At 38.2% G+C, this 21,085-nt stretch overlaps 2 protein-coding genes across 3 annotated transcripts in view; both read right to left on the minus strand.

The window, feature by feature from the left end:
• Positions 1–10,658, minus strand: part of tradd (tnfrsf1a-associated via death domain) — a 14,710-nt gene extending 4,052 nt beyond the window's left edge. The window contains exons 1-4 of one of the 2 annotated variants that reach the window (XM_010794841.1): positions 10,537–10,658; positions 3,406–3,562; positions 2,278–2,558; positions 1,240–1,387 (exon numbers count right to left, since the gene is read on the minus strand). In XM_010794841.1, coding sequence (XP_010793143.1) covers positions 1,240–1,387; positions 2,278–2,558; positions 3,406–3,559 — 583 coding nt within the window. In that variant the 5' untranslated portion in view covers positions 3,560–3,562; positions 10,537–10,658. Of the gene's footprint in view, positions 1–1,239; positions 1,388–2,277; positions 2,559–3,405; positions 3,563–10,277; positions 10,359–10,536 lie in introns of those variants that run through there. The other variant, XM_010794842.1, reaches the window with a different exon arrangement.
• Positions 10,659–11,161: 503 nt separating this feature from the next.
• ogfod1 (2-oxoglutarate and iron-dependent oxygenase domain containing 1) lies at positions 11,162–18,665 on the minus strand. Its single transcript, XM_010794843.1, has 13 exons — positions 18,369–18,665; positions 17,287–17,432; positions 17,150–17,196; positions 15,615–15,715; positions 15,378–15,494; positions 15,205–15,296; positions 14,990–15,118; positions 13,552–13,665; positions 13,387–13,466; positions 13,025–13,269; positions 12,738–12,866; positions 12,526–12,584; positions 11,162–11,877 (listed from the first exon to the last, which is right to left on the minus strand). The coding sequence occupies exons 1-13, from the start codon at positions 18,529–18,531 to the stop codon at positions 11,716–11,718; spliced, it is 1,584 nt and encodes a 527-aa protein (XP_010793145.1). The 5' UTR covers positions 18,532–18,665; the 3' UTR covers positions 11,162–11,715.
• Between the last annotated feature and the right edge of the window lie 2,420 nt (positions 18,666–21,085).

Raw genomic sequence — 21,085 nt, forward strand, 5'->3', positions numbered from 1 at the left:
TTCTGCCATAATTGCGGTCTTGTGTGTGCGGACTGTCACTCCTGTTGCCACGGACAACGTCAGCGAACTAGTGCCCACTGCCCACCAGCCACGCCCGACACATGGGGTCACACCAATCACAAAGCTCTGATGCATTCAAGTGCATTATTCTGGCACAGGAAGATTATGTTATAGGACATTAACGATAAAACTGAATATTGTTGTTCTATTTTTAGACACATCTCACGATCGACTGGTTGGGCAGCCCTGACTTATGGTATGCTATAGAAATGATTTAAATTCATGTGCATCGTACGGTGATTTAAATTGGCCGCATGATTTCTTCACCATGTCAATGAACCGTGTGCTGCTGGTGACTCTGATATTAAAAGGGAACCAGTCACGGAGAACAAAGTCTCTTTAGCATTATGCATTCACTTGAGGGAGAAAAATGTGTAATTATTATTTTCGAATCCTGAGAACGTTTGAATGTTTTTAAGCTTTTACCTGTGTGGAGTTTGGTGGCAGCTGCTAAAAGGCCTCTAACAGCACTTTGTGATTTGAAGTACTGGGTCAATATAATACAAGTAAGTATACTACATATACATCTGTCTCCCATTCTCCTAAACCAAAATAAAACTGGATTTAACTAAACAGGCACGACAGGTTTTTTTCCAGGAATTTGAGCTCAAATCTTTTTTTCCGATTTCAGAAAGAGGCTCATTCAGAAAAACAAAGCAGATTATTTTATGAACCATGAAAACTTTCTCCAGTATTCTGAGATAATAATCTTGTTCATTCAGGGGAAAAATTGTAACATTTTCTGAGTGGATGCATTATGCTTCCATATTAGCTGATATAAATAATGTTTTCATCTCTACTACGGTTGTTGCGATAACCAAGATATATATATTTTTTTATTATAGTGTAAGACTAGATAAATAATATTTCCAGCACAGATATCACCTTTATTTTGTTGCAATTGAAATGTTATTTATTTTTGCACGATTTTATTCAGTAAGCCTTACTGACTCTATACTTACACTCGTATTTTGAGTCTAATCCACTTGCCCAAAACAAAGAGAATATGGCACATTGAAGTTTGTGATTGCTGGTTTTTATTTATTTTATTTCTATAGAGACAAAATCTTCATGATGAATTATTTCGGCCACGATAATCATTGAGTGTGAAAGCCCTGGTGTTTATCACGACCTCTTTGAGGCAGAGGGTTAGGGTTAGCAGACAAACAAAAGACTCACCAAACACTTTGTTCTGAAACTTGAAGCAGTTGCTGGGGACGGGCCCCTCGTCCTGTGCGATGGGGGGGGGCTGTGGGACGGGGCCGAGGGCCTGGGACTGCAGCTGCTGCTCCAGGCGCTCGATCTCCTCGTCGCGCAGGCGCTCCGGCTGCAGCAAAATGACAAAGGTCACTTTAAGTGGATAAAAGGGATGAGAACGTTTAGATGAACTCTCTGAGAGCAACACATACTTTATATGAGTGAGTGCGCAGCCTGCCAACTCCTCTGCTGTTCTCTGCCTCACGCCATACCTCTCTTTCATGAAACTTGATATATAAACCAGAAATAATACACAACATGCGGAAAGATTTCAATGTAAACCAAAACCAAAACTTTGTAGTTGCATTTATTACTTACGTGTCGATTTAAACACACCAAGCCCATATCAGCCAGTATCAAGAGCTATATGAACTCTAAATACATCTGATTATTACCAACCGACCGATGTACCTTTTACTATTGATATGCTTTCAAATAATATATGTAAAACTGTTTGCAGGGGGTGTTTAAAAATATAGAGAGCGGGTAGGAATTTAGGGGAATAGGTATCTTCAAAACCTTAACAAGGGTAAGGTCAAACACAAAGAATAGTCGTTATCTGTCAAAGGGGTTACCTGGTGAGTAACGTGAACTACAAATATATTTTTTAATAAGATTTGGTAAGCATATAAAGCTGACATGTGTCGCTCAAGAAATAAAAATAAACACGACTAATCAGCAACTACTTTATTTATTTTTATACTGAGCATTAGCGCTGAAGGTAGTATTATTTTCTATCCATTATTGGTTGATCTATAAAATGTCAGAAAAATTGTGAAGAAGGTCTATCTCAGTTTCTAAATGTCAAAGGGGGTTGTCTTTAAATGCTTTGTACAAATATTTTCATTTTAAAATGATATAATAAAGGAAGGAGCAATACATCTCCATATTTGAGAGGCTGAAAACTGCCTTTTGGGCCTCTCTACGTCACCAGAGACAAACAGAACCATGGGTTGCTACCTTTGACAGGTGGATGTGCTGCAGGCACAGCTCCAGCTTGTCCAGGCACAGGTCCAGAATGTGTGTGCTGGCCTTCAGCTGCGTCTCCACGGTGATCTCCTGAGTGAGGGCCAGCAGCCGGCCGGCGTGCTGACAGAGCGACTCGCGCACCGCCCCGGAGCTGTAACTCTCCAGGAACTGCAGACAGGCGGCCGCGTCATCGAACTTCACCTCTACCCCGAGGAAGGGGTCGGCCTCATGGACCTTCAGTATCTCATAACCTCCCAGACCTCCAGCTGAATCTGAACACAGGAAATACTGATTATTAGAATGTGATATCCAAGAAAATATAGTGTTTTAGGGCAGACATTACAGGAAAATATAAATACTATAAATCACCATGAGACTATAGTAGGAAAAGATAAGGTATATTATGGACATGCGCATCAACTTGCTAAATATGAGCTAGTTTGCGAACATTTCCGGAAAAGACTTCTGAACATTGGATAAAGCTCAATGTTTGTTTCATTTTGTGTTTTACAGAGAGGGTTTTGAGTTAACCACAATATACTGGTGAATGCCATAACAAAAAAGTGTTATTAACAAAATAAAATCAGGCTATACGTCTGAATATAGGTGTAAATAAAACTGTTCGTTTGGTTCGAGTAAAAGCTGCAAAAAATGAGCTTTCTGGCTCTGAGTATGAAAGGAACTCATTTTGAGAAACGGCAATCAAGATGTGTTTTGTAAAATCCCTACATTTGATCAGATACTACAGGAGAATGCGGTGAACATATTTAATTTATTAAGAAGTTTCCCTTGTTGATTGTTTACACTTAATATAATTATTGCTTTTTTTACATGTCTGAAACTTTAGGTATAAATATGCAAATGAGGCGTCATCTAATGCCAACTTGTGGTTGATCTAATAGAAATCTACAGACCCAAATGGATAAAGGTGTATCAAAACAAACCGCTAAATGTGTGTTTTGGAGGAACTTTTCCACTAAAGAAATGTATGTTATGGAATCAAAATAGCCCAAACTCTCAATATATAGCAGTGCATGAAACAACTGTAGGTTCCTGTATTGACCCACCTTAGCTGTTAAACTGACCTGCCTAATCCACCCTCTCCACTGTAGCGCTCACCTGTGAGTGTCAGCTTGATGACTTTGAAGACGATGAACTTCCCCCGCTCTCGGTCCTTGTAGAGAGAGAGCAGGTCCACAGCGGGGCAGAGCGACTGCAGAAAGATGACGGCACATCCTGTCCACTGCCCACGGTGCCCATTCTGGTCTGCCATCCTCTGAACACACACACACACACACACACACACACACACACACACACACACACACACACACACACACACACACACACACACACACACACACACACACACACACACACACACGAGTTAACAACATCCAAAGATCCTCTGTCTGATGTCAACACGAGTTTGCAAAGGCACTTAAAGCTGCTTTAAGATATCCTGGAGGGAGAAGTCATTATCTCCACTTAGTTTTGGACGCGTTCCTCTTCTACACATCGCTCACAACGCCACTAACTGGGTAACAAGTGCACTCCTGTCGTATCTCTGCAGCTCTCCCCAACATCTGTGTTAACTGTATCAACAAGAATGATGTAAAACAGCAACTTCAAATAGGTTCAAAGAGAAAACCCTGAGGAATGTACAAGTTGTTCTATCAAATAGCATGTGGTCTAAACAGATTCATCGAAGTATATTGATCATGGATTAATCATTAAATGAATATCTTTCATGAGAGAAAATCTATGAAATGCTTTGTTCAGCCTCTTAAGTATTATAGAATACTAAAGTGTATGTCTTTGGACTGACAAAACAAGAACTTTAAAAACATGGCCTTGGACTTACACATTTTGTAGAACAAACTATAATTAATCTAAAAAGTAATCAGCGTGTTAATCAATGCTGTAATTCATTCTTAAGCAGTTAGCAGCTTTCAGATCACCAGGTGCATGTTTCAGGGCTTTCAGAGAGAAACCAACATGCTCTTTATCCCCATGAAATATTATCCTCCATTACTCTTTATCCTTCACAGTGTATTAGTGATTATGTGAAAATGTCTTTTTTTTATTTCTATTTTAATATCGATCATGCAGTCTGTGAACTAGACAAAGTGTTTTCTTTCTCTGTGAAGATTTGCTACATCCGTATGACTGTTGAACAATAATAATATGTCAGGCGGTGGCTCAGTCAGTAGGGGCTTGGACTGGGAGCTGTAGGGTCGCCGGTTCAAGTCCCCGACCAGACCTAAATATGGAGTGTGGACTGCTACTTGGAGAGGTCCCAGTTCACCTCCTGCCCTGCCGTGGTGCCCTTGAGCAAGGCACCGGACACCCCCCTTCCCTCATTTCTCCCCGGGCGCTGTACAATAGCTGCCCACTGTTCCTAGTACTAGACTCCTGGTACCAGGATGGGTTTAAAGCAGAGAACACATTTCACTGTGTGTGCTCTGCATGTGTGACCATTAAAGAGGGTTTCATCTCTCCTTATATATATATATATATATATATATGAATAATGATAATAAGAACAAAAGGGAGGAGGAGAAGAAGAAACAACAACAACATCAAGAGTCAACAGAGATTTCCTATAAAAAATGTTTTAAGTGATTTTAAAAAGAGTATGTAACGGATGAAGAGATTTGACTTCAGTCCAAGTGACTGTTTGTGATGTTCCCTTTACAGATGGTTGAGAACGGGCTATTGTTTCATTATACAAAAAACATTTCATATGATGACATCATAAGACCTGAATAAAACTAAACCCTGCTAAGTCACCACTGACTAGGGATTAGAGAGGTAGCAATTTACAATATTCATGATTACATTCAATATTTTTACAGTTGTGTGACAGCTAGTTTGTTTTTTGTAGAACAAAACTAAGTATTACATTTTAATATGCAATTATATTGAGTTTTGAAAGAATCAGATAGAGTGTTTTTAATATGTTAAGAGTACACGCTTTAAGTCATTTTCAAGCAAAGATTAACGATTCTTAAAGCGAGAAACTCCAGGGGAAAACTTTTTAATAATATATCACTATGAAACTCCCCCAGATGACTATTTACGTTACACAATCACTTTTTTAATGAAAGAGTTATTAAATGATATGTATTCATATGCAAACAAGGCTTTATCCTACAGTAAGAAATCTAAACCTTAGATAAGGCTAGGTCGAAAGGATTGTTTTCATTTTGCAGTCAATTGGCATTCAAATAATAATTGATCTCCATGTTTGTAGGTGTAACACATGATATAAACCTACTATGAATGATTTATGATCAACCGCCCTCTGTAATAACTTTGTAACGACGAGACGCCGTTACTGCTATTTATTAAAGGGCATTAATTATATAAGTGTTCACCCCTCATCTTGTCTGTTGTTTCCGGTCGTCTCTGTGTTCCCTCCTGCTGATTATCCGATTGTGTTCACCTGGTGCCCTGTGTTTGCTCCTCCCCTCACCTGTGTCTAATTGCTCCCCCATCACCTGTGTCTTGTTAGTCTGTGTGTGTATTTAGGTGCTGTGTCTTGAGAGTGGTAGTGTGTGTGAGATCCTGGTGGCTGCAGGCTGTGCTCACGTGAAACAGCAGCAGCAGCAGCAGCAGGATTGAAGCTGTGTGTAATGTTTTAATAAATGCCCACACCGGGTTATATTTTTGGACGTTCTGCCTCTGCCTCCTTGCTTGGTCGGGCCGCTCAACGGTCAGTCTCACAAACCTTCAGAATAAAGATTTATTAATTTAAAAAAATGGTTTGGATGATCTCTATCTTTCTCCAAGCACACATTTAAATTTGACCATGCATGAAAAAAACATGTTTTTGACTTCAGATGTGGAAATGCGTTATTTTGTATTATTGTGAATTGAATCGTGGTTAGTGGTATCCCATCAGTGCATTGTGATTTTAATTTGTTTTAACTTTATAATATGCATAACTAAACAATTAAATTAACAAAATTGTGGTGATAAACAAATGTATATTGTCTCGACATCATTCCTATCAGATGATATACATTTAAGGCATTAGGAAATGCTTAATATACTTCTCCTTTCGCATGAGGCAAATGATACCGTAACAGTGAAGAGCGAAGCACCGCTCTATAAGAGACAGGAACATCTTTCCTCCTGGAGTTAAACCCACTCAGTCTCAGTGGTTGCGCTGCCTGTTGTGGCCCCACTCCACTTCGACCTTTTTTACCCCAGCCTCTTTTTGAAACCCTCATTACATAAAAACATGTTTAATCTCAGTCCTCCCCTCCCCCAGCGCAGCCCCTCGCTCGTGTACTCTAAATGAACCACTGTGGCTCCCTCTTGGTGTTGTCTCCCTGCAGAGCGTGGAAAGAGCATCCTCTGAGCTGGATTATGTGTCCTCATACTCCACTAATACACAGTATGCTTGGCTGCTGGGTCCACAGGAATCTCCACAACTTAGCCAGTATGTAATTATGAGCGATCCTATCTCCCAGTTCTCAGGAAGTGTACTGTGCAGCTGTATGAGGATTAAGTGATCATCAGGAGCTTAAAATACATCATTTTGCTTTTTGCAGCCAAAAGCCAACCTCTAGTATTCCCTGGACATCTCGTCTGACGTTTAGATGAAATAAATATCGATGATTCTTGTTTGGGTCTGTTATGTTTTGGTGTCTTTGAGGATTTAAAGCTGAAGCTAATTGACCTGCAGATCTCAAGATTGTCTTTAAGATAAATCATTTATTCTATAAATATGTAGAGAAATGCTCACCGTAATTTCCCAGATCCCGATGTTCAAATTGCTTTGCTTCTGACTAACAGTCAGACACTTTAAAACAATAAATTAACAATGATACGAAACAGAAAAGTCCCCAAAACGTCTCATAGTGAAAGGAAAGGTTTCTGATGGTAGATGGAAGTAATGGATGACTTATGAAAAAGTGAAAAATGCCTAAAGACTGACTGATGAATATAAAAGAGTATGGATTGGTATTAGGGATGGGAATTTGAAAGCAAATGTATATTCAAATATTCGACCCCCAAAGAAACGGTTAACCGATTAGCCGAAATGTACATATCCTATAAACAAATAATAATGTAGGAAACATTTAAATACATGTTCAAATTAATATAGAAACCAAGTCAAATGTGTCAAATGTATTGAACTGGTGACCATAGTTTGAACAGTTGACAGCTAGCCTATAGGCCTACAGCTTTCATGCTTAAAACATAACTTGTTTTTTAAATTAAAGAGGGATCATACACGAACAGTATAAAGGGTTAGGGTAACGTAACCCTATTACAACAGAGATCAACAACCTATAACGGCCAATGCACAAAATGCAGCTATTCAATACTCATTCTTGTTTAAGAATGTGAGCATGTCTACATGCTCAGGGGAGAGGCGGGTGCGGAGGCGATTCACAATCAGGCCAGCTGTAGAGAAGACCCTCTCAGCTGGAAGTTGGGCATAAGATGAGGTTTGAGTCTGCGTGATCTGCGTGTAGGGAGGGGCAGCAGCCATATCATTAGCTAGAACTAGATCTGATGGATTTGGACACAAACGCGAGTGAAGTAAGTAACACACTTAGCTATGGCACTGTCTTATACATTGAATTATTCCATTCGATCATATGTAATCAACTTAGGCAACCCTCCAAAAGATTACAATGAAGATATTCATAACTCATATTCTCATATTCCTGAATAATTTCGAATATTCTAATAATCGTTCCCATCCATAATTGGTATGCTCCCTTCTTTGATTGACACATAACAATATATTTGTAATGGTAAAACAATATATTAGTTTAACATACACAACAATTAATTATATCATAATATCATTGGCAATGAAGTATTTCATTATCGACTTAACTCTATTAATAAATCATACCCAGGCACGTTAAAATAAAAAACATGCATATGCAATCAAAAACACACATCTTGTGTTGACAGCAAACTTCTGAATACCAAGTTTTGAAACATTTAAAGAATTACCTTTTCTATTGATTACACTTCTTGCACTTTAATGTGCATTCAATGTAAATATAAATAAGGCCCTGAAAAAACCCAGGAGCTTTCAGTTTGACTGCATGATTTCTGCCCAAGCATCGGATACCTTCCTTATTCAGAGGGTTTAAACACTGTTTTGAATGAAATGTCAAAATAGTGTAATTGTATTCCATCACTGCACAGTACTTGTACATCTTGTTTAAAAAAATGCAGATGAATGAAAAGGCAGGACCGTTTCATCTGCTGTTCTACAATATGCTGTATATCATTTCCTTCATATTTGTTTCAGAACCACACACGCGGACTATCCTTACACACATTAGATATTTCATTACAATAAAGAGATAGTTCAGTGACAATGATCCTTCCCGACCAAGAAACAGTGCCAGTTTAAATCAGGCGCCCTGTAGCATCAGGATAGATAGTACCATACATATAACCCTCACAAAAACAACTCTCTCATTATATAAAAGAGTTGCTCTGTAATGTGAACACTTGCATTCATAAACATATGATCAGGTTAAAGTTGGAAAAAGGTCTTCTGAGGATTACAGCACTAAGCTTGATGTATACTTTAAATACATGTTTATAATAATCAAATCTGTGTTGAATCCCTACTCACAGGGATATACAGATGGTCAAAGAAATACTTATTGATTAGAGTTCCGCATGTCAATACTTGCCGCATAGAGATGCTCTCTTACAGTCTGGTATTCGACAAAACAAACAGAGAAAGGAAGCATCCATTTTGGAAATTGCAAATTAACATAGAAGGTAAACACAAAGATGAATTATAGCAAAGACCCTATATAACTTGTTTAGGTGATACAGCTGCAGAGATCATTTGTCAACAGAAAAAAAATGAAAAGATGTGGCTTCAGCAGCCTCGGAAAAATAAGCCTGTGTTTTAATAAGATAAGATAAGAGATAAGAGATAAGATAGTACTTTCTTGATCCCAATTTGGGAAATGTTTGTGTTGCAGCAGCATAACAAGACATGGCATTGTACAATACAAATTAAAAAACAATACATAAACAAGAATAATCAGCACTTTCCACAATTTTTTGTATGAAAAGCTACAGTACTTCAACCGTTTATCATTTATTTAAAAACTTGGCAATTACTTTTCTGTCGATCAGTCATTTTATCGTTGCAGCTCTAAGTGAAATATTTCCTTTTAAAAGCTCTTGCCCATGTAGAACCTTTCCACAGTGGCAAAGAAGAACATTGAAACTGCTGTTTAAACATCCATCTCTCTTTATATTTCTTTAAAGATAGTCCCTAATTTAATGTTAATTTATATGAAACGATATGATGCTGGGAACATAGGGATGGTGGGGAAGAGGTACTCAGGTATTTAACAAAACATACAAGACTAATTCCAAAGTGTAGTTTACTGTACTAGTAGTGAAAGTCCTGCATTCAAATGTTTACTAAAGTAAAAGGACAAATGGTAAAGTACTCATTTTGAAGACTGGCAAATTTCATAATAATATATATATTAAGTTCAAGTGTTCATCACATTTGTGTTGCAGCTGGTGGAGCTCATTTGAATTACTTGATATACTGCTGAATAGTTTAATCATAATCTATTCATTGATTTGTCTTTCATATTAATAATTAACTACATGTTTATTATTAAGTAGTACAGCTGTCAAATAAATGTAATGGAGCAACAAATACAATATTCCCCACTAAGATGTAGTGGGTAGAGATAGAAAGTAGCAGCAAATAGAAATATTAAAAAGTACCTCAAAATGACTACAGTAGCCAGCTTGAGTACATGTAGGATACTTTTTACTAAAGCTTAAGGATGGCTCCGTATCAATAACCAATCCAATTAATGCTGAATTATATTTTCTGGACATACTATTTTCCCACAGTTTGCATGCATATTTTGTACGTGAATTTCATGTCAAGCTTTGCCAAAAACGTCTACATCTTTGTTATGAAGAATTATGATGCAGCCTAAGAGCTCGATTTAACCCACCGTAGTCAGGAAAGGTCCGTTTTAAAGTCTCAAAAGGTGTGTGTAAAAGTTAAAAACATGAAAGAAGTTCGTGTTTGTGGACCTCACGTACAGTAGACACAACTGCCGTAAAACCTCAACCACGGTGCGACCTAACAAGCTGCTTTAGTGTTCACTTTACGGCCACAGGACACGGGGTCAGGCATGTATAGTTTCTAATGTATCATCTTTTAGATTTACTGTAAAGTAAAGCATTTTAAAAATGTAGAAACAAACTTACCTTAAAACTTTGTTATATTGTTCGATAACGCTTCCTCCTGCTGGATCATACCCACTGATGCGTCACACACGTCCTGGCCTCCCATTGGCTGAGGGGGGGTAAAGGGACGCTCTGATTGGTGGAAATCAACAACAAGCTGCCTGGGGAAAAAATCATGACAGGAAGGAAGTATTTTATTGTTGTTATTTGTACATATGTTGGGCAAAACATCTGTTACATATGGTTTAAAATGATATGTTCTCTATTATTATTCTTTTCGACTGCAATATAATCATTGTTCTAAGTGGTAAAAGTGATGTCGATCATAAATAATGAGTAATCTAGGACAGGAAGTGTTTGGAGCTTCAGGGACCAAATCACTGGTAGTGTAATCTAGGAAACACTATGCTGTTAATTTCATACTGTACATATGCTTTTTGTCTTTAAGATTAATAATCTTGACCATTCAAATCATTTATGACAAATAAGCAAAATGTAATAAATAGGAAATTGAGTACTAACCATGAATGGATTAAATGGGCCACCTGTTGTCCCACGGTCTTTATCTGACAAATTACAAAGGGACAGACAACAACTATTAAAAGGAACAAAACAAGAAGAGACGCAAAAAGACATACGTTTTTACAGTTTTTTTTTATTCTGATATGAGTATCTTTCTCTTTTCATTAACACTATTTTCAATCTCAAGCCCCAAGTTTTTAGCATACACAACTTAATTCAACCCACAGTTACTTAAATTAACCAAACTCTTTACATGTACATTATAAACTACAGTAAAAATATGTTTTTTCACATTCATTGACTTGTCTCATGTTTAACAATTTAGTTTCATATTAGAGCCGTCTTGTCTCATCTACACTCCCTTATTTTCTCACTGATGTGAGGTTAACCTTTTTTAGCTCACAACCTGTCATTTATAAATAAGAGCGAGTAATAATTGGTGTAAAAGGTTATGTCACCTTGTAGTTTGTTTTGACCACTCTTTAATATCAATAAATGATTTTAATAAAATAAAAATGTTGTTCAAAACACTAAACCCAAATAGCTCCCAAGAAGAAAAGCAGCACCTTTGAATCTGTACACATGTTACTGTTTGTGTTAAACATGTACACTACATTTTAGGAAGATGACACAAAGATGTCAAGAGACACAATAGATAGTTATAAAATATATATATATTTATTCATAATACACAAAAGAGAAGTCATAAAAAGCTCTGCGGGTAGAACTGTCAGCAGACTCAGACAAGCTTTTGTGGTTGACATGTTTGACAAATTTGAGGGTTTCTTTGTCTCTGTAGACCAGGGCGAGGGAGTTATCCTCTGGATAAACTGTCAGGAGCTGCGATGAGGAAGGAACCAATACAATTATTATAACAACACGCCCACACATATGTAATTACACTTTATACCTGGGGTGGCCGAACAACGGCCGAGGGCCAACTGCAGCGCATTGTCCTGTTTAAAAATACCCCTTGATATTTTAAATACATAAATATTATGTCTTGAGCATATTAATAATAGATTGCTCGTAGTACGTGGCATATCCTCATTTAAACAGCAAATGTTGAATACATTTAATGAAAATATCTCTGTGTACCTCTTTGCACAAACACTACTATTTTACCATTTCCCCTTGTTCTGTTAGTGACATCTTAATATAATAGACAAGGTTTTAAGTATGCACTTGGGCCATGCGCAGGGTCAGTTTCAAAGTAAAACAATTAATTAAAGAGAAGCAGACACAGAAATATGTTTTGTGATATTTGGGAACAGCAATAAACTAACACTAAAACCAAATGTTTACTAGTGTTGCCACACACAGTCATTTTGATTGATTTTTTTTTTCTATGGCACATGGGGTTTTTTGGTCTAGATTTTCCTGCAGTGTAGCTTTTTGAAAACTGTCCATTTTCTTTAGTGTAGCCTGCAACACCTTCTTTATTTGGCACACAAACAAAAAAGTTAAGGCAGCCCAATCAGCACTCACCTCCTCATCCTCTTCGTTAGCAACATAACACGTGAAGCCCCCAAACTCTGACTGCCAGTCTAGGAAAGAACGTTTATAAAATTCACAAGATTGATCGACATGCCCTTCAAGTCTCTGTGTGTGTGTGTGCGTGTGCGTGTGTGTGTGTGTGTGTGTGTGTGTGTGTGTGTGTGTGTGCGTGTGTGTGTGTGTGTGTGTGTGTGTAGACTCACCTGCCCCACAGAAAGGTAATACAAGATCCAGAGCGTACTCTGCCTGCGCTGCTTCTGCATCATGCAACATTGTGTATCCGCCAGGAGCCCATCGACGCACTTCACCACAACACACAGGTATGCTCGGCTCTAAAGAAAACAGAGGTCAAAGCATTGGCTTTGTTCATATATACACTGACCTGAAATGTGTTACAGTTTAAAATGTTGTAATCCTTTCCTGCCTTTTTATTGTTGAAGGAAAAAACCCAATTCGACACAGATGAAAAGGCTCACACTGACACACTCACCTTTCTCTCTGCTCGTATTCGCTGATGATGGTTCGGATGAAGACCCCGTGGCTTCTCCATCCTGTATGTCCTTTTTCTCTTCATCTTCATCTTCATCTTCATCCTCATCATCGGCAGGACACAGGTAGTGCAATCGAAGGCCGGTGAAGTTGGAGAGGAGCAGGAAGAAAGCCTCTGAACGAAGCAGCTCCAAACATTCACTCAAACACTGAGGCAGAGTGTCCAGAGAGGCTGCTTCATAGCACCTGAGAGCACACAAATACAGCACCTGCAATTCTATTATGTTCCTTTTATAGATTATACCACCTATTATCTATTTATGGACTCAATTAAGGTGCATCTATCTCTGAAACATGTCCTACCTCTTATTAGGCGGACCTCTCTTCGTCCACTGAATCTGAGAGAGTCGCAGGGCTTCCCTCACCTCCCTGAACTTCTCCTCCTGAGGACAGACACATCGTCAGACAAAAGCAACCAGCAGACACAGGCCATGCAAAAACTAAAACAAAAAAAGAGTGAGAAAATACTTGGAGAAAATCTTTGAGTTGAATTTCAGAGTTCTCCTCAAACTCCTCCTGGATCTGCTCTTGGTAGGAGATGTCCATGTACATTGGATTGACCCATTCCATCAGCAGTGTTTCCTGAAGTGAACACAACACACACACACACACACACACACACACACACACACACACACACACACACACACACACACACACACACACACACACACACACACACACACACACACACGTACACGTCAGCAGGACTCAGGCGGTCTGTGGAAGGGCTCGTCGGACATTTTGGCAAACTGATCTTCAGATTCTGATGATAAGATTGACACTTGCATCTGTTCAAGTAGTTTTTTGCTATAAATGATCATGAAGTAATGTTGACACACAATTTGATGGCTGTATATAATGAAACAACCATTGGCGTTTAGATTGATTTCCTATAACTCTCTTTCAATATGCATTTCTGCAATCAGTGGGAAACACATGCCCAGATGGCAAGATACTCTCATTTGCATATTGGCGATGTCATAGCACATTCATTTCCATATGAATAAACTTGGCAGTCGATATAGGCTCAAAAAAGACCAACCAGAACATAATAAAGAGTCTTTAATCATCTGATGCCATTAAGGTAGTCAACATAAAATAACTGCATCAGGAAGGTCTCCTACAGGATGAATTATTTTCTTTTATTTCTACAACTTATTTGCTGCACATTCACACAACTATGAGTGTTTTTTATAGACATGTTTTGGGCTTGGCTACAGAGAGAGTGAGACCGGGAAAGGGGGAGAAACGGGAGGACAAAAGACTGCAGTCTGCTTATATCCTGGGTTGCTGTGGTAAGGAATGAGCCACAGTATATTAGGTGCCCGCTTTACCAGGGGCGACCTATTTGTATGTTTTATTAATTGTTTCCTGCCTGTCTGTGCCTGTCTGTCGCTAGGGAGATGTGTTGATGAGAGAGGGAGAGATCACGTGCCTCTGGCAGAAGAGCATGGACTGAGATTACTCTGAGCAGCATTGGGCGTTATTTATAATACAATAAAAGTAATGTGCTTGTTACTGCTGTTTTCCCAGATTATCTGTATGATACTTGATAACTTGTTTTTTGCCTTAAAATAATAAAGTTGAAGCCAGGAGACGATTTGCTCCGAGTTAGGAGGTTAGTGGCCAGGAATTAGTCGAAAGCAAAACAGAAACATGCTGTTTTTACCCCCAAGACATTAAATGGTGTAACATGTTGGTAAGTTTGATTTAGAGTTGCTGGTTAGTGTATTGTGTTGCCTTTGAAACAAGCCTGCTGTTTCCAGTCATTTCATTTAAAGACAAGATAACTGCCTGAAGCTTCAAAACAATCTTCTTATCTTGGCAAGAAAGCAACTAAGTGTATCCCCTCAAATCTTAAACTAGTCTTATTAAGATAGTGTTCATGTTTGACCAAACTCACGTCTCTGGGTAAGTGTAGGCTCCGTGGGACGGGGGCCTCTATGTGGCGAGGAGGACGCTCCAAAGAGGGCCCGTGAAACCAGCCGCTCAGAGACAGACGACACTTGTCCTCTGTCAAAACCTCTGACACCTGGACAAACACGACACGTTTATCAATCTGCAATCAAGCTTTGCAGCAGCAGTGATTTAAAAAAAGACAGGAACGGATATTTTTACTTGGTGAAAGGAGACTGGAGAAACTTCAAAGAGGACGAGTGTGTTCAAAGAGGGTACGAGTGACTTCACTATGCTCTCCGGTTGGAAATTACCTAATGACAAAGAAGGAGAGATTTTAAAAGACTTCACTTGTATAAACGCACAGAAGTGCACACACAAAGTGAGACACTAACTGTCTGTGGTGTAAAGATCGAGGGTTCCTCCGTCGCTGTCCTCCCACGGAGGCACGAGATACAGGATGAAGGCAACACGCCTCCCCTCCAACTCATCGTCATGACACAGAAGAACATCTGGAGAGAAGAGAGTGTTACATATGGGGAATAAATGATAACTCACAGGAGATTAGTCATCACTAATCTTATCAAAAGAGCCTAAATCTAAAGCAGTCCTTGATTTAAATCAAAGCTCACCTGTGTATTCATATTTGGCACAAGAAATATCCACTGTGGCCTCCAGCTCTACCCCCAACACTTCCCCCAGCCAGGAGCGGAAACGCCCAAACAGTGCTGACCTGAAAGACACACAGGAACCTTTTTATTTATATTTAAATGTGGTTTTATGATCCTGTTTTTACTGATGGGGCTGTACCTTTAACCTGGTATAAGATGAGACATTTTGCAGCCTCACCCCACAGCCGGATTGTTCAGCTGCTCAAACCCACCGTGACATTTTGTTGTGACATAAATAATAGATGATCACAAGAGGAGGCCGTTATTGTGTATTTAATTATGGTATTTACTCCCAAGGGCTGAGTCCCTTCAGAAGGTGTGTAGCAATGTACTGTATGTAATCATAAATACGTTTTTAGAATAAATGACATGTTGCAATCTTTCACTTTAAACATGTCATAATAGTAATAAAATAAATGTTGACACCCTGCTCATTTGCCTTGATTTATGCACTGAGATTTATTTTTCCTTGGATTAGGTTCAAACTCTGGACTTCTTGGCAGGTTAGGCGGCTTTTGCTGCTCCATAATTATTCAATTACATATTTTTTTCCAGTCATTTGTTTGAAAGCCCCAACATTATTACTGCGGTTATAATTTACAGTGCTACCCTTGTATTGAGCACTGGTACCAGACTGAATATGAAACAGGTTCAGACGGATCACCTGAGAGTAACTGCTGCTGAGTGCATTTCACACCGAGTTAAATCTACAGTCTGAAATGCCACATGTTAATATTAACAGAATCAACAGCACTTAATAAAGGACATTTATTATTTACAAGGCAGATGTGATCTCTGGCTCCACCTGGTGGAGCGGACACATAACCACCAACATGTCTATCACTGAGAACAAATACACAATTTTTAATACCCTCATCAGAGCTCTAAGAATAATGTATCCATCTCAATTGTCTGTTTTATTTAATTCTCTGCACAATTACTAAACTTAATGTTTCATATATCAATTTCTTGTTCTCTTTTTAACAGTTCTGTCAAAAGTTCAAATTGATTTGTTCTAGCATCGTATTGTGTTATAAAATAAAACTGCCCTGTTGAATACTAGAAGAAATGACAGCAACATGCTCTCTTTTGTTTATAAGGTTTTAGAGGCTAAAAGTATGCTTGGATCTCATGTGTTGCACATGATACCACAATGAAAGCTAAGATCAGAGGCAACTAAAAATAGCTCTGACGATTTGAGCTGACCACTCAGGATGTACCATCAGTAAAGTTTAAAGAAAGAAACAAACTAAAGAAGAACGTTTGAAAAGTAAGTGCAAAACTAAGTAACAAACTAAACACTTAACCAAGCTTTAGAGAGAGGTTGGTCAATCGTTTGGAAAATGTTATTAAAAAGGATAAGCAATAAGTAAAATGTGCTTTAAACACAGCTACAGATCTATTAGTGTTGGTTTGGTGGTTTAATAATGGCTTCTGGCAATAAGACATGACTTTAGTAAAATATGCAAACACAAGAACACAAGTTCTTTGTTTACCTCAGTCCTGCGATGTGTGGCTCTGTTCTCTTCTTTAGGTCATCTGACTGCGTGGGAGCAACAACAAGGCGAAGGTTATAGGGCGACAACACAAAGCCTCAGAAATAAACCACTCAGAAGGTTAGTTTGATGGACACCTGTTTAAATTTGTACAGATCGTTGGACTTCTCATGGAAGTTGAGCTGCAGCAGTTCTCTCTGCAGGTTCTCCACAAAGCTCTCGCTGCTGAGGAAGTTCCTGATGATGCAGTGAGGGAAAGGGTGGCAGTCCAACTCCAGATCCCCTGCAGAGCAAACACAAAGTGTGTGAGATGTTGACAAATAACATGCCTCTGACATTCCAGTCATGTCATGGATTTTCTTCATAAATTGATATGAGAGAGATATTAAATTAATTGACAATTGTTATAGCTTTACTCCAAATATCGTACTTTTTTTCAAAGTTTTTTACCCACAGCAATTGCCTTTTTACCACTGGATTGGGTTGACATCCAAGAAAGCCCAGTGATTTTTGCAACATGTATTCACGTTAACAGTTGTTGCTCAATATTTAACATTATTCAATATTCATAAAGATAAATATGTTTTAGCCAAACAAAGAATCTTATGCAGAATGATTATAATGAAATGCATTTATTTGTTCAGTCCTTCATGGTGCAGCTAGTAAAGACAGCAGGAATATTTTTGGGTTGCTAAAACTATAATATATAATCATCATTCATAATTCTATTTTAAAAATTGTGTAAAGATAATCTGATTTTGAAAAGTAACTAAAAGGGTCAAAGGGGTTTCTGTATTGGTAAAAGGTACAATATTTACTTCTGTATTGTAGTGAAGAAGAAGTATAAAGTAGCATGGAATAGGAAATACTCAAGTTAAGTACTCAAGTACTGCGAATTGTAACAAGGTACATTACTTGAGGTAATGTTGTTAATACAATGAGTAGTTTATTGTTGTTGTGTGACATTAAGAGCTGTATATTTTGACTATACTGCATCTAAAAAGCCAAACTAGGGACAAGACTTAGACGTGAGAAATAGTTATAAACCATCTGTACAGTACATTGGTTTTATGCTGCATTGGGACTAGGACCATTTGCAATGTCCCATCAAATACACAAATAGTTCCGATTCATTGCACCGCCGTTTGTAGCACATGACACAGATCAAATGAATGCAGACTGTCTGTCTGTCTGTCTGGTGTATTTCTGTATCACTGACCCTGGGTGCAGGCAGTCTTCTGGCCCCACGCCTCCCTGACAGTCTGCTTCACCTGCTGGTCTTCCAACACTGAGCAGAGTTCCGCTGGTTCCTCACAACTCCTCTTCCTCTTCCTCTTCTTCTCCGGCTTCACACTCTCCCCCGGCCGGCGTTTAGACGCCATTATAGAGTGTGAACTAGATAAACATGCAGGTATGACAAGCTTTATAAAAGAGGACAGACTACAAAGAAAACACGACTGGCGCGTGCAAGATTTTCCAGGGCGTCGCTGGTAAATGACGTGAAAACGCGTGGGTGATTTTGCCCTGAACTCAGACTGTCAGGCAGCGTTGTATATCAGACGTTTAAAATTGCACTTTATTTGTTTGTTATGGTTTTAAATTATGTGTAATGCTCACAAATATATATTAAAATTATCTATAATTTATTTAATTAATAATTTGAATGTTTATTTACTTTCTGCTGCCTTATTGCATTTTATGGTACCACCTAGTCAGTGATGGGTAGTAGCAAAGTACATTTGCTCAAGTACAATTTTGAGTTACTTGCACTTCACCTGAGTATTCTCAGTTCATGCTACATGTATTACAGAACATTTTCTGATTGTTTACGTTTAGATATGTAAATACTCTCAAGTGCATTCTTGCTTTGCAAATGGAGAGTTTTGTTAAATCTCAAAGATATATATAATATTCTTTAACGACTGTATTGTTTAACTTTTTATGTTCAGTTCAGTTCGTTCACCTTGATGCAAGACAATTCCCCCAATCAAGTCTAAACTGTGTGCATTATCACAAAGCCATTAAAGAATAACACAGCTAAAAAAAAAGTAATTGAAATGTGCGGACAAAAACAACGTTTTACGACATGGCTATGTTTCTTTTTTTAAATGATTGGATTTTTTAAATAATATTTTGCCAGAATTAACATTATTTCTTTTAAACATAAATAACTATCATTCAGCGACTCAGTTGCTCTTTGTACCTACAACAAAAACATACTCAAAAGGACTTTTTATTAAAAAGAAAGAAAAACACAGCATTGTTACAGGTTCAAACAACAGGATGTAGTTTGTTTAATCAAACTTGGGCCTCCTTAGAAGAAACATAAAATCTGATTCTCAGCAAACTGGAATACAGACTAAAAACACTTGCAGTTTCTAAAGATTAAAAAAGACTACAAAATAAACAGAAAAAAAACATATGCATGACATGAAAATGTCATGCATATGTTTGTTTTTTTCACAGTATAAACACCCCCGTGAAATGTAAATATACCCAACATGACAAGCTTTCTTTTGTGAAAGTTGAGCTAAAGAGGAACGTTTTTTTCTCCACATTGTTTCTCATTTTCACTCACAAAGGACTGCACTCATAGAGACAGCCAGACGTACTCAAGTATGCACTCAATGCACTCAAGTTGGTTGTAAATGAAGTTGAACCTATAAAATGATAATTATTCAATTTCAGTTCATGTTTAAGAGACTATTTACACAATCATGGCATTGAGATTTTTTCCATCTTTTATATATTTTCTTCTCTGTTAAATGTAACCTGTGGAGTTTGAAGTCATTGTTGATGAGTGAGCCGTAGCAAAGGCAGACGAGAAGACTTCAAAAAAATAAATTAAACCGAATCCAGATTTAAGATAGATGTTTTATGCATTTATTCTTAAGGATAAACACTAAGTTTTATTGAGTAACAGTGGTTGTATAAAAACAAGGAAACTCCAAGGAACACTTCACCCTTAAAATGATCACTTGAAGCCTACATCAATTACTCACTGCGATTATCTTGAATTCTTGAAGAAAACGTTCACATGCCTCCGTGGAGAATGAAGAATAAAAAAACATATTAATTCCTGAATAATTATAGGTTGATGGGGGCAGTGTTTAAGAACATCAACTTGATCAAAACATCTATTTTCAAACTCTTAAAAAACCTTGTGTATCATTCAAATGTATGCATACTATTTCCCAAAAACATACTATTTTCAAATCTTCCGCCACTACTGTCTCATACACACATCATTGCATTCAGGGTAACACCCGTAGTGTAGTTAATATCTTGATTATTTAAAGGGTGATGTATTGGTTTAATTCATAATAGTTCATGCAGGAGTCTTGTGTTTTTTTCGCCGAGTTACTTCAGCACCATCAGATCATTCTGCTGCAAAGAGAATTTTTCTTTTCAGCAAGACAAAGGGAAAAAAAGAATATCCCTGCAGATCTGAATGTGTGGCGTTGCAAGCTTCTGTTTAAGTTTTTGAATTGAAGGTTCAAATGTTTGTCGTAATATTTTATGACGTCATCCCCCCAGTATTTTTTTCTTTAAAAAAAAACCTTAATTTTCTTTCCGTTGGACAGCCCTGATACAGTGGCGTGCCTTCGTTTGTGTGCGGCAAGCAGTTATTTGATCGCATTGAAAATAGTTTTTGAAAAGGCCAAATGCCATGTTAACACCTATACACCCATGGAATCTAATTCCACATAAAGTGTACCACTCATAACGGCCCGTCCACACAGCGGCGTGCGTTGAAGCTTACCGGCGGGCGTGTCTGAAACTCGACCAACAACCAATCACATGAATCTCCCGCCCCGGACACACAAGCACGTGGTTTGATTGGCTAGAGCTTGTACTGGCATATGATTTGATTTGGCTGACGCTTCCGTCGAAGCTTCAAAAGTTGAACATTGCTCAACTTTTGCAGCGAGCAAT

The sequence above is a fragment of the Notothenia coriiceps genome, unplaced genomic scaffold, assembly GCF_000735185.1.
Source record: "Notothenia coriiceps isolate Sejong01 unplaced genomic scaffold, NC01 NC01_scaffold00037246, whole genome shotgun sequence".
NCBI classification, from domain to species: domain Eukaryota; kingdom Metazoa; phylum Chordata; class Actinopteri; order Perciformes; family Nototheniidae; genus Notothenia; species Notothenia coriiceps.

Excerpts from the sequence above, each read along its gene's own strand:
- ogfod1 (XM_010794843.1), bottom strand. The coding sequence starts at position 18,531 with ATGGCGTCTAAACGCCGGCCGGGGGAGAGTGTGAAGCCGGAGAAGAAG. Across the intron at positions 17,433-18,368 it reads GAAGACTGCCTGCACCCAGG|GGGATCTGGAGTTGGACTGC; the intron begins GTCAGTGATACA and ends TTTGCTCTGCAG. Across the intron at positions 12,867-13,024 it reads GAATACGAGCAGAGAGAAAG|AGCCGAGCATACCTGTGTGT; the intron begins GTGAGTGTGTCA and ends TGTTTTCTTTAG.